At 29.3% G+C, this 14,837-nt stretch overlaps 3 protein-coding genes across 3 annotated transcripts; all 3 read left to right on the forward strand.

The window, feature by feature from the left end:
- The first annotated feature begins 1,850 nt into the window (after nucleotides 1-1,850).
- On the forward strand, nucleotides 1,851-7,388 carry LOC112597144. Its single transcript, XM_025343082.1, has 4 exons — nucleotides 1,851-1,934; nucleotides 2,093-3,168; nucleotides 6,984-7,150; nucleotides 7,234-7,388. The coding sequence occupies exons 1-4, from the start codon at nucleotides 1,851-1,853 to the stop codon at nucleotides 7,386-7,388; spliced, it is 1,482 nt and encodes a 493-aa protein (XP_025198867.1).
- A 3,455-nt stretch (nucleotides 7,389-10,843) lies between these two features.
- On the forward strand, nucleotides 10,844-11,542 carry LOC112597146 (zinc finger MYM-type protein 5-like). The gene has a single exon (XM_025343083.1). It carries the CDS (start codon nucleotides 10,844-10,846, stop codon nucleotides 11,540-11,542), a length of 699 nt encoding a protein of 232 aa, XP_025198868.1.
- A 34-nt stretch (nucleotides 11,543-11,576) lies between these two features.
- LOC112597147 (zinc finger MYM-type protein 1-like) lies at nucleotides 11,577-13,382 on the forward strand. The gene has a single exon (XM_025343084.1). It carries the CDS (start codon nucleotides 11,577-11,579, stop codon nucleotides 13,380-13,382), a length of 1,806 nt encoding a protein of 601 aa, XP_025198869.1.
- Nucleotides 13,383-14,837: the final 1,455 nt, after the last annotated feature.

Consider the following 14,837-nt stretch of genomic DNA (forward strand, 5'->3'; position numbering starts at 1 on the left):
AAAGGCTGTAGTTTTCAGTATAATGGCAGACGATACCGCTGATATCTTAGTAACAGAGCAAATATCTATTGAGATTAGATATTTTGATAATGAGAAAAGGGCTATTAGAGAAGAATTTTTAGGCTTCATTGAACTACATGCTATGGATGCTGACAACATAGCTAGTGTAATAGATAATTTTATTCAAAACGAAGATCTCAATGGTCAATGGAACGAAGTTTGTTGGACAAGACTGTGATGGTTGCGCAACTATGTCAAGGAAGATTAATGGATTGCAAACAATTTTACAAAAAAAATATCCACATGCTCTGTTTTTTCACTGTGCAAGTCATAAATTAAACTTGGTGGTCAATGATTTAAATTGTGTTCCAAAAATACATAACATAATTTCAACGTTAAAATATATTATAAACTTCTTTCGCAAATCTATTTTACGCAGAAAATTTATCCCAACAATATAGCATTCTGTGAGACATGGTGGTCTCAAAAATATAGAAGTGTTTCAATTTTCAAAGAAAATTTTGAGATAACTGTACATGCTTTAGACAAATTGTCAAATGATGGAAACGCTGCAAAAATAAAAGTTACTTTTCAATTGCATTCTGTAGCAAATAAAAGTATTTTTATAATGAGTGTTATACTAATTGCAAAATACTCTAAATTATTAGAGCCTGTCACGAATGCTCTGCAATCGAAAAATCTTCCTAGGATTGTTGGACAACAACAACATCGTTCGAATCCTACAGCATTAAATTAAACTAAATTTTGGGAGAGGTCACTGCTAATTTCATACTTGGATTCATTGATATTCTCATTGGTGCAGAGATTTTCTGATGAAAACCTACCAGCTTTTTCTCTTTTATTACTACACCCTTCTAATACGTTAGATATGAGCATCAAAGAATTTAAACTTAAAATAAATGATTTTACAAATTATTATCAAATTAAAGACTTAGAAAATGAAGCAGAACTATGGTACCACAAGTGGAAGGAGAAAAAAATAGCTAAAAGTAAGCTATCAGACATGGAAATAATCAAAATAAAAGAAAAAACAGATATTTTCTTTCCTAAAATAAAGGGGTCTAGGACTTTTCGGCGCTGCCATTTCGGCGCTGCCATTTCGGCGCTGCCATTTCGGCTCTGCCGTTTCGGCGATAGATATTTTCGGCGCTGCTGTTTCGGCGATAATGACAATACGTATTATAATGAAAATTATTTTTAATATAAAAAAAATTAAAAATTGCACTATAAAAATGCATTTAAATTATATTAATTATAACTAAAAATAAAAAAATTGGAAAAAAAATTTTATATTTTATATTTTATTTTTATAGTATTGTTACTTTAGTATTTATTAGTGGTTTAGTTCCGGGCGTACTAATTGGTTACTATTACTACTAGCTACGATAAAATTGTTATCGAAGATAACTTGTACCTATGTATATTGTATATATGTATGGTGTAATAAAAATAATAATAAATGATACCCAATAGGTATATAACGGTAATAATTTGATCGGAAAGGCCTAGATATGATAAAATAAGTTTTAACACTGATGTGTGAAGTGTAAAACAGTGTGTAGTGTTGTGTCGTGCAACGTGCAGTAAAAATGGCATTGATTGAATCAAAACGTAATCGTGAAATTTTAAGACACGATGGTTATATGTACATTTTCGATAAGTTAAGTGCGAATAGTCAAGTAAAGTTTTGGAGATGTCGAAGAAAAGATATTTGTCCAGCAAGAGTGCATACTTCATTAGATAATTTAGAGATTATCAAACTTCCTGCAAAAGAACACACCCACGATTCTGAATCTATAGAAATCGAAGCTAATATCGTAGTCACAAAAATGAAAAGACGGGCAATTGAAACGATGGAGACAACTTCCACTATAATAAATGAATGTGTTAACGGATTAACACAGTCAGCAAAAGTAAGTACCTAAAAATATATTTATATAAACATAACAATAGTATACATATTCAGCATAAATAAATATAGGCCGATTCTACTACGTAGTTTAGTCACTGTTCGCATTGAGTGCACACACGTACAATTTTAGCCTCGTATTTAAGAGTTGTATATTTTTAGGGAATCCTTCAAAATAATGAAGCGTTACGAAAAATGATTAGGAGAAAACGAAATGAAGTAAATTCAGCTCCAGCGGCACCAATAGATTTAAAAACTCTACAGTTACCCGAAATATACAAAACTTACTCGCCAAATGATGGAATAAGTGAACAATTCTTATTAGCAGATAGTGGGCAGGAAACAGATAGGGTCTTAATATTTGGCCGACTTAGTGGACTAAAAATATTAAAAAATTCCCGAACCTGGTACTGTGACGGCACTTTTAGAATTGCTCCATTATTATTTTCCCAGGTTTATGTTATTTTGGCGGAAGCATTAGGAGGTGTACACCCGATAATATATGCACTACTTCCAAGCAAAAAAGCTAATATTTATGAAAAACTATTAAACATGTTAAAAACGCTTGAACCAGATTTGAATCCAGACTCAATCTCTTGCGATTTTGAACTTGCTGCTTTTACAGCTATAAAATATGCATTCCCTAATGTACAAATATTTGGGTGTTATTTTCACTTATGTCAAAACTTTCGGTCTAAATTAGGTGAGCTACATTTAATATCTCGTTATAAAAATGAACCAGAATTTTGCATACACGTAAAAAGTATTATCGCATTAGCTTTCGTTCCTATATCAGATCTTGATGATGCGCTAGACATTTTATCAGAAAGTTTACCCGAAGAACTTATAGATTTATTAGATTGGTTCGAAGACTTTTATATTGGTCGGAAAAATCGTAGTCGTGAAGGTAGACGGCCTGCGCGATTTTCTCCGGCAATGTGGAATTTATACGAACGTGTATTAACAAATAAAGACCGTACAAATAACCATGCTGAAGCGGCGAATAGAAGATTAAATCAGTTAATGGCAAACAAACCTACAATTTGGGCTTTCATAAATACATTACGTAAAATACAAGCAGGAACGGATACACAGTATGAGCATTTGGTAACGGGTAATAGTCCACGGAAAAAGTTAAAAAAATTTAGAGACACAGACAATCGTATTTATAAACTAGTTGATAGATACGATAAAAATGACATTCAAACATTTATCAGGGGAATATCAAATAATATAGCGTTGAAATAAAATGTTGACTATAATAATTTTATAAACATTAATTGACTATATTATTATTTTTTTACTAATGTACCTACATAATTTTTTAATCTTTATTATTTTATATCTAAAAATTTGACTATATAATAATTAATATAATTTAAATGCATTTTTATAGTGCAATTTTTAATTTTTTTTATATTAAAAATAATTTTCATTATAATACGTATTGTCATTATCGCCGAAACAGCAGCGCCGAAAATATCTATCGCCGAAACGGCAGAGCCGAAATGGCAGCGCCGAAAAGTCCCATTCCCAAAATAAAGAAGCATTGTATATTTCTTTAGCTCAATCATGTACAATCAGCACTATTGAGAGGTTATTCAGTACCTTAGAAGGGTGAAGACTTAGTTGCGTTCAACGATGAATCGATGAAAATCGTCTGAATGGTAAATTAAAATAATTTTTTTTTTCATATCAATGCAAATTATGTTAATTGTATACAATGTAAATTATTTTAGGTTTGTGCATAGTAAGCGTGCATAGAGAGCTGCTAAATGAAAAAAAAGAAGAGCTGCTACAGAAAATTCTAAGTAGATTTTGTGAAGACTCTAAAAGATTGTCATTGTTATGATTTAAAAATAATATAATAAATAAATACTTAAAAAAAAAAATTAGCTTTTAATTATTAAAAGTTCGCTATGCCACTGCCCCTTCTCTCTGATTGAAATCCTAGTTACGCCCACAATAAGATATCCTTCATTGAAAAAATATGTGAAGAGTTGATATGAAGTTTTAAGTTTTGTAATATTATTGGGCAACATATTCTCATCATGTGAAATTAATTGAGATTTGTTTACTAAATAACCCCTTCCATTGTTTTAAGTTAATGGCGTTATCATTATTAAATAATAAATTTACTCAGAGCCGGATTTAGTCTTTCAGATACCCGGATCAATTTTTTTTTGAGGGCCCCCTAGTAGAAACAAAATTAAAAATACTTGCTTAATATCTAAATAGTTAAGAAAGGAAATTACAAACATACAAATTTGTAGTATTGCAAGTTATAACTAACAACTATCCACCTATCTAAAACGTAATTATTTAAAATTTGAAATAGGTACTGCTGTTGATGTATTACAAATTTAAAAACAAAAAAACTGACTACAAATATAATTAAATTGGTATACATGTAGTGTCGATTACTGCTAGGACACTGGAAATCTAGCTATCAGTGTTATTCATTTATTACTGTTTGTTCGTTTAGATACTTATAGCCGGAGACATGAAATCTATCTGGAGTATGATCTTCGTTGTACACCGACCCTCACCCTGTCAGCAGACAATGGTCCTCAATTTTCAGTGTTCTTCACGCGTGTAGCATGAAATTTGTATTTATAAATTGCGATCCGATTGATTTTAGAGATTTGAGAACACATCAGACAACTTTACCGCTAGAATCGCGGCGGTCACGAAATCCACAAATAGTATTCATACACTTATATTGAATTCCCACGACTTTTCCATGATCTGTTTTAGACTGAAGATTTGATCTATTGTTGGCTTATTGGGTTTAAAACCACCTTGTTAATCTCCCAGCGACTCTTCAGCTATGGGCTTAATCCTATCTAATATGCAATTAGACAATACTTTGTAGATCACATTCAGTAAAGCTATTCTTATATAATTATCACAGATTTATTGCGCATCTTTCTTTTGGATTTGACATATAACTAAGTTAATAATCTATGTACTTACCTACGTTAATGAATTCTCGTTAAGCATCTTCATAATTTCGCCTTGTATACCGTCCTCTTCAAGTTGTTTATAGTTCTTCAGTCGCTTTATTTGTAGTTAAACTGCTTGTTTTGGCGGTGCTGCAAATACTTTTAGATTTGTATTTGTCTAGGTGAAGATGTCTTTGGGATCATTGCAGCTGAAAAGATGTTCAAAATACGTTCTCCAACTTTCTAAGACATTTTATTGGGCAGTAATTAGTGTTCTACCTTCCTTCTTTAGGAACTTATCATACTTTTTGTAACCTCCCTTTAGTGTATTAATTTTTTTGTAAAATTAGCATGTATTGTGTTTATCGTGATATTTCTATACTTCTTTCAAAATATTTTCAGTATAGGCTCTTTTTTCGTATTTAAATATTCGGTTTGCTTCTTTTGTACTCTCATTTTATTTTATTTTTGTTTTCTTCGTGGAGAGGGTCATTAAGGTATTGGTTTTAAATTTTTTCTTTAACTTATAGCCTTCTCACATCTTTTGTTAAAACAAGGTATTTCTGTATTTTTTTTTATTTACCTAGTACTGCAATTGATGTTCCTTTAATTGCGTCATGTATCTTCCTCTACTTATTGTTTATTGAACCTATATTATTTTATGATAATTCTCTTCTTCGATTTTGCTTTAATTTTCACCCTAACCAGATAGTGGTCAGAGTCACAGTCTGCCTTCACATTATTTTGATGTCCGCAATACTGTTTTTGAATCTGTCATTAAAAAATACATAGTCAATTTTATTTGTGTAATTCCCATCTGATAACTTCCGTGTTCTTTTATGAATCTTTTTATGGGAAAACATTGTACTTTTGATCACTATAGCTCTAATTGTTACAAAGTCAATAAATGTAAGGTCATTATTATTAGTTATTTCATGCAAACTATGGTAGCCAATGGTTGATTTAAATATTATTTCTTTTCCAATCCTTGCATTTAGATCTCCGAAAATAACTAAGATTCTGTTATTAAGTATTCTATCTACTACATTTACTAATTCGTAATAGAAGTTGTTTTTTTTCTTTCTGAGTTTTTCCTTTAGTAGAGACATGAACGTTAATTAAAGTAATATTGAACCAATGTTCAACAATTTTATTGTTAACAACGATATTGTTAGATTAATTGCCTTAAATGCTATTATGGTTAGTTCTAATGACTTATATGTACCATGAAACCCGTACCAAATTGTTATTGATCAATGATCATTTATTCCGCGGAAAACGGTATGATTGTTAATGTCTAGAGATCCCATGTTCTTTAAAAGTCAGAGTAGAGCTACTGAAATGTACACGGTACTACATTGAGCGATGGGAGCGCCACATTTCCAACGCCGGAAATAAATAATAAATATTTAAAGAAAAATAATAACAAAAAATTATTACAAATGAGCAATCCCACGCATCAAACAATAATGTTTTTAATTGTTTATATCAGTGGTTTTCAACCAGTGTGCCGTGAGCACCCTTGAAATGTGCCGCAATAACTCTATTAACAGTTTTATACTTTTGTATTTACTAATATTATTATCGTTATTCGGTGAAAATTGATTAATAATAAATATAAAGACAGGCTAAATCATTAATCGTAGACACGTATAATAGTATTTAATATTAGTATGCCCGTCCAAGACTGAATTTACGCCTAGATCTGTGATGCCCGGGCCTAAGGCGGCAAATTTTGTAAGAAATGGAAAAAAAATCATATTATAAATACTTTATGCATTTATGTAACTATATAAATTAATATTATATAATATTTAATATATATATTTAAAAAACAGAAGTAAATCCATGAATTTGAAAAATACATACTATATTTTTTGAGTGGTTGGGTGGTTGGGGCGGCACCAGTTATAAATCCAGCAATGTGCCCGTCGCAACCGTCTCGATAATTTTACGTCGCGTCGCGGAATATTGTATTATATACACTATACTCATCATAGGTATTTCTTTGTATTTTCAACGATTTATGTCTTACGTGGTATATTTTAAATAATACTCGTAACTATAATTTTTATAATAGATAAATTTATAATTCGTTCAACTCACAGCATTTCAGTGAATGAACAACCAAAGAAAAACAATGAATTAAATATCAGACGTCAATATCATAAAGATTATTTAAAAATAGTATTTTCTTGGTCCGATAATGTTAATGATCCTCGTCCATGGAATCTTGTATGTGGCGAAAAACTAACCAATGAATCAATGGTTCCAAGTAAACTAAAACGTCATTTTTCCACCAAGCATTCTCATTTAGTCGATAAAAATGCTTCATATTTTTAACGTTTACTAAAACAGAAACACGACAATCTGAAAAACTGACAAAAATAGTGATGATTTCTGATAAAACTCAAGTAGCTAGTTATCTAATAGCAGAGCTTGTAGATAAACAAGTGAAACCACACATTATAACAGAAAAAATTATTTTACCGGCTTGCCGTGAAATCGTATAAGTACTTCTTGGCAAAGAAACTAAAAAAGAAGTATTAAGAATTCCTATACCTGACAACACCTTTAACAGGCATAAGAACACATGTCTAAAGATATTGAAGAACAATCCCGTGACTCTCCATTATTTGCATTACAACTTGACGAATCAACTGACATAAGTGGACCAGTACAAATTTTGGTATTTATACGTATAGTTTCCAACAAAGATATCGTGGAAAACTTTTTGTATTTTAAAATACTTCCTGAGACAACCAAAAGTGAAGACTTTTTCTAAATCATATTAAAAGTAATTCACTAAAATCAAGGTTGTTTGAAAAAATTTGTGAGGATTTGTGATAACTTTAATTTACTTTTTCATAGTGCAATAAGATGGTTAACAAGAGGCCGGGTATTAACACGTTTTTATAGTTTGAGTGAAAAAATAATTATATTTTTAACAATAAAAGAATCAAAGTACGAGTTTCTTTAAAGATAAAAGTGGTGGACAAAAGTTTCTTTTTTAACTGATATTTTAGAACTTTTGAATAAATTAAATACAAGCATACAAGGTCGTAACAAAAATACTCTAACATCATTTGACCAAATTATGGCTTTTAAAGAAAAATTAACTCTGAGGAAAACTCAAGTTGACCGAAAAAAATTGACAATGGTCCTACGAAACTGTAGGGTGAGATATAAACGCCAGCCGGCAGCCTCGTATCGTTAATATGTAGATACCGTCGGCGTAAAGACATGGAACCAATCTATCATGTTACTGAAAGATAAAATGACAAAATACTTTCCCAGCATACATGTTGAAAACTGGATGCGAAATCCATTCAGTGTATGTTAACGAGGTAATTAATTCTACATTCACCGAAGAAGACAATCTTATCTGACTTAAAAATGATAAAATATTGAAGTTAAAATTTAAAGAAATTATTGTTAACAAATTTTGGATATATGCTCAAGCAGAATTTCTTGAAGTATCTATAAAAGCCATAACAATTTTAGAACCATTTTCCACATCGTATCTATGCGATCAAGGATTTTTAACAGTCACGATAATGAAAAATAAAAAAAGAGAAGACTTCGATTCATAGAAAACTGAGAGTAAGCTTGTCTATAGTTCGTTCTTGAATTAAACACTTGAGCGCCACGCATCAAGCACAAATGTTTCATTAATCGATATATTTTTATTACAATGTATAACAATATTATCATATAAATAAAATTGTGTATAAAATATGCATCAAATATATATGAATTGGTGTGCCGCGAAAAATTTGTAGGAGTTTAAGTGTGCCGCATTGTTAAAATGGTTGAAAACCACTGGTTTTAATTTTTACCACACCCGTTCCTACATTAGGTATCATTCATAACATCAATTATTAAAATACAAGTATACAATATATAAAAAAATTCACTAGCATATAATATAAACAATATCCTTTATTTAAAAATATATAAAAACAAATAAGTACTCAAATTACAAATATACAAAGTATTTATTATTAATAACTTTGAAAAAATTAAAAATAACAAAAATTAAACAATAACATCAAGTAGGTAAGTATTAAAAAATTAAATAATGGGATCTTAACAATTAATTAATTATATTCTCACAATCGATTTTTCTATAAATTTTATTTTCAATTTAAAAAATGCCAACACTGTTTAAATGATTCTCTGTTAATCATAAGTAATTTTTATTTATGAGTTGGGAAGGAGCTTTTAGTAGAAATGTTTAATGTTGGAAGACATGAAACAATTCTGGAGACTATGTCTATATAAAGAAATAGTTCACCTAAGTTCTTTTCTTTAACAATATGTTGATTTTCAATATTGTATGTAAGAGTTGTTGCTGTAAATAAAATAAAGACTAAAACGTGTATAATTATTATTTTATTTGCGAGATGTTCATTACGTCGGTGACAGGAACTACCTAACTATTTGTGTGTGCAGTGTGCAACTGCACATTTCACATCCAGTCACAACATTTGGTGATAACATTTTATAATAATTTAGAATCTTTAGAATATTCATTAGAAAAGTTATCATCTAAATCATTATTATATATTTTGATTAATTAATTTACACACAAATCTAATTTAGAAGGTGAACGACTAATAAATTTCAAACGTTTTCAATCATAACTCAATTTACATTTCAAATGAATATAATAAACAAATTAAATATACCAAAAAATACTTAAACAAGTTTAAGTCAATTTGATTAGCGACTCGGAATTGATGAGTGTTTCATGTAAACAATAAACAAATATAGTCTACGATTAATTTGTATACCTACATCACCAATCATAATAAATTTATTATAATCGTTACTTAAATTATAATTATAATAGTCAATGATCGATGGTCAACGGTTGTCAGTATAACCGTAGAATATAATAATATATTTTATGGTATAACTGAACTCAAACTCTAGAGAAATAAATAACAACATTTCGTTAAATATATAAAAACACTATCAAATAAATTTCAGCCTACATGACTACATATTATTATGGTCTATGTTACACTTTGTTGTTATTGCTATAACTTATTTTACATTTATTTTGTATACATTTTAAATACAAAAATAAATTAAGTATTATTTACATTAGGAATATATCATTGTAATTGATAAAAAAATTAAAATTATTTGTATTTATTACCAAATTACTCAAAATATTGTTGTCTGTCAACATTTTCGGTCTAGATATATAGCCCCGGTAAGTCCTAAAGTAAATAATCAGGCCCGGCGCGAGGGTAAGGCGACTCAGGCGGTCGCCTAGGGCGCCATTTTCAGGGGAGCGCCGAAATTGCTTTTTACAATTTTGCACACTTTTGTTAGTAATTTTTTTTATTAAATATAAAATTCCTAAAACTTTGTATTGAAATATAGATAATTATTATTATGGTTATTCTGTTTAGCGTACTAACGTAAAATGTTTATCTTATGTATTGTTCTACAAATATAAAAATTCCCGAATATTTGTTATCGTTTAATCGGGATCGCGTCAAGCCATTGTGACTCATGACTACGTCTCGTCCGTCCATCACTTATCAGCTTATTCTGTGTGTTTAAAAATACACGTTAATTTTATTATAGTATTATACCTATATTATTATTTTACTGATTGACGATCGTACTATACGGGTCAGTGATCATACTTTTATTGTCATTTTGTTTTTGCTCTTTGAAACGAGTACTTACGCCATCGCCTAGTTGACGATTAAATTTCACTAGTTATTAGGTAAGTTATAACTTTAACAGAAAATAGAAAGTAAATAATATAATATATTTTAATTTATTATTTATTAACACGTTTGCTGCTGCATCTGTTGGAATACTATATTTATTTTATGTTTAATATACCTTATATTAGTATATTAGTATAATTTATACTTGATAAGAATTAATTAATAATATTATACAAATTATTACAATTAATTTAGGAAACGCTTTAGTTAGAATGGCACCGAAAAAGAAATTATCTGGAGCAGAAAACCTAAAAAAAAAGATTAAGAGGGAATTAGAATTTAAAAAAGGTGCTAATGCTTTATCTAAGTTCTTGCAAAAAAATAAAGAATCAATTAACGATGAAAGCTATTCTTCAGAAGAATTGTTACCTTCTACAAGTCCAGAACAAAATATCACGTCATCTTTATTAGCTACTACAAGTTCTGAACAACATACAATTAAGCATTTAGAAAATATGGATATTTCTATTGAATTTCAAAGTAATGAATTGGTTAGTAACACTGAATCATCTGAACCAAGTATTAACTCTGATCCTGCTACTTGGCCCTCATTTTTAACATCAAAACAAATTGACTATATAGTAGTAACCGGTCCCGAAATATTTACAGAATTTTCGAGTATTCAACTAGATCATGAAAAAAGACATTTTTCTGAGATTCATTTTTATCGACATCTTTCTAATGGAGAAAAATTACTTAGGCGTTGGTTAATTTACTCAAAATCAACGGGGAAAATATTTTGTTTCTGTTGTAAATTATTTGATAGAACTCCGAAGTCAAATTTGGCAATTTGTGGGTTTTCTGATTGGCATAACGTATCTGCTGCACTTACTGTACACGAAAAAGCGCCTAATCATTTTAAGGCTTATGGTACATGGATAGAAATAGAAAAAACGGTTAAAACTAAATAAAACAATAGATGCAGAGCACCAGCGAATTACGAACATGGAAACTGATTATTGGGTAAAAGTTTTGGACCGTTTGTTATCAGTAACTTTATATTTATCAAAGAATAATCTAGCGTTTCGAGGAAGTTCAGATAAATTTTATACTCAAAGTAATGGAAATTTTTTAAGTTTAGTTGAACTTTTGGGTAAATATGACGATGTAACTAAAGAATTATTACTTAAAACACTGTCTCGTGAAAAAACCGTACATTATTGCAGTCATTCTATTCAAAACGAATTAATTAATCTCATGGCCAATAAAGTTTTAGAAACAATAATAGATAGATTACGTGCAGCAAAATATTATTCTGTAATTCTTGACTGTACACCAGATGTGAGTCATCAAGAACAACTATCCTTTACACTAAGATTTGTTAATATAAAAAAAAAAATTGAAGTTAAAGAACATTTCATTGGGTTTAAAACGGTAGAAAGCTCTACAGGTTTGAGTTTAACAGACCTTCTTCTAAATACTCTTGCAGAAAAGAATATTCCTTTTCAAGATTGTCGTGGGCAGGGATATGATAATGGTGCTAACATGAAAGGGCAAAAAAAAGGAGTTCAAGCGAGAGTTTTATCAATGAATCCTCGTGCCACCTTTGTTCCATGCAATTGCCATTCTTTAAATTTAGTTGTATCAGATGCTGCATCTTGTTCTATAAATTCAATTACAGTTTTCGGCGTACTCCAAAGAATTTATGTATTGTTTTCATCATCGGTAAATCGATGGAAAATTTTAACTGACAATATAAAAGGGCTGACCGTGAAACCTCTGAGTGACACAAGATGGGAAAGTAGAATCAACAGCGTAAAAGTTGTTCGTTTTCAAACTGAACAAATTTACAATGCGCTTATTAAACTATCCGAAGTTGAAAACATAGATGCTGGAACGCGCCATGAAGCTGTTTCGCTTGCTGATCAACTTACAGATTTTAAGTTTCTAATATCATTAGTTGTTTGGTACGATATTCTTTTTCAAGTAAATTTAGTTAGTAAAAGTATGCAAGCAAAAGCAATAGACTTAATAAATGGTTTTAATATGTTAAAAAGTGCTTTAGAATTTATTAAGAACTATAGAGACCAATTTGATCAGATTTTGGTTAAAGCAAAAGCAATAGCAGATGAATTAGGGGTGGATTCTGAAATAAAAGTAGTTCGGAAGCGTATAAAAAAAAAACACTTTGACTATGAGCGTTCAGATGATACTGATCATAGAACTGTACTCGAAAAATTTAAACATGAATTTTTTTACACATTAATAGACGTTGTTACTACATCATTGACAGATCGTTTTGAAATTTTAAAGATCCATGTTGATTTATGGAATTTTTTGTACGATTTAAAAAATGCACCTGAAAATGAAAACGATTTATTGAAACATTGTATGGATCTACACAATCACCTTAAAGATGGATCTGACTCTGATATTGATGGTGTCGAATTATGCACAGAAATTGTGAACATCAAGCAATTGTTAATTTCTTGTTTGGACGTAAGTTCACCTCTTAATATTCTTCAATACATTTTTGACTATGAACTCCAAGACATATTTCCAAATCTTTGGATTGCTTTAAGATTATTATTGACGTTACCAGTGACAGTAGCTAGTGGTGAGCGGAGTTTCTCAAAATTAAAACTCATAAAAACATACTTGCGATCTACTATGGCTAATGAACGTTTAGTCTCACTATCGGTTTTATCTATAGAAAACGAAATAGCTGCGGAAATTGATTTTTCTACAATTATACGGAGTTTTGCCGAGAGAAAATCAAGAAAAGTGTTGATCGATAACAAATTTAAATAAATATTTTATTTATGTTATGTTTTATTGTACTCTCTATTTCCATTTATTATTAATTTCTGTATTATTATTTATTTTTTTTTTTTTTTGTAGTATGTAGGTATTTTATATTTATATGTGAATACTATACCTATTACATTATATTTCTTTATACGTTATTTTTTTTTTTAATTAAGACGATAACAAATAATGTACAAACTACAAGTTAAGAATTATACATCATTTTTCCGTATTTTTATCCATGAATAACATTTTTTCCGAGTATTATAATATTATGGGTTGTATGTAAAAGGCGCCAATTGGCATTTTGGCCTGGGGCGTCATTTAGCCTTGCGCCGGGCCTGTAAATAATTATGTTCTTGTATAATATAGATACAGTTTAATTTATTTACTATATGTTTTATACTAGATGTATGCAGATCAAAATATCTTAAATTTTAAATGTTGAGATATCAAAAATAACAACACTTATTTGTTTTCAAACTATATGCATCTTTTGATTTTATGATCATAATTTTTATTGAATTTATATATAATTATATTTATCATGATAAAAATGTTTACTTTTCTTAAAATGAATTTATATAAATAAGTAGTAATTAGTAAAATATTTAAAAATATTGATATTTCTAAATATTGAAAAATGCATGACATATATTTCTAGATTTCAATGACCAATGTTTTAGTTATACATTTATAGTAGATCTATGTAACAGTCGTACACTCATAAAAGATTATTGAGGTGGGAGTGCGCTCTGGTGTCAGTATTAGGTACTGTAGTATCTAATGATTACAATTATGTCAGTGTATGTATATGAAATATAATTACAGTAACTCGTTCTGTTTTTGAAATTTAAATTAATAGATATAATTTATAATAAAAGTGTATAGTTTCAGTTTTCACTAAATTTACTTAAATGACTATGGCGTGACGAAAGATCCCGAAACACTCGAGTTTGAAAAACAATTAATGCGGTAGGTTAACTTGCATATTATTAAATTAATTGTAATTTGTAATAATGAAAAATAAACTATACCTATAAAGTTTAGACATTTCACAATCTATTTTAATGTACAACTGAACTTAAAACCGATGCCTCTTATGACCCAGAATTAGGTTAGAGAAGGCGGAAAAATGCATCGAAAGATACAGAATTAGCTTTTGTATGAAATTATATTTGAATCCACTACAGTGATTTTAACACTTGATTACTGAGACATAATTTAATCACTAACCACAATGTATCAAACATTTCCATGTGGTTTAATATAGCTCAGAAAAAATAATAGCAATTAGTTTTAACTAGCTTAATGTAATTTTATCTAAAATGTTTATGTTATATTGTTATAGAAATTGAGTATTCACAATTCATTATTGGAGAATCAGTTAGCAATTTATAACTTGGTCATTATGTACAAAACAGGTTTGTTTCATTTTGAGTTAATAATTTTCTTTTT

The sequence above is a fragment of the Melanaphis sacchari genome, unplaced genomic scaffold, assembly GCF_002803265.2.
Source record: "Melanaphis sacchari strain LSU unplaced genomic scaffold, SCAv2.0 Contig37_pilon_pilon, whole genome shotgun sequence".
Taxonomy (NCBI): domain Eukaryota; kingdom Metazoa; phylum Arthropoda; class Insecta; order Hemiptera; family Aphididae; genus Melanaphis; species Melanaphis sacchari.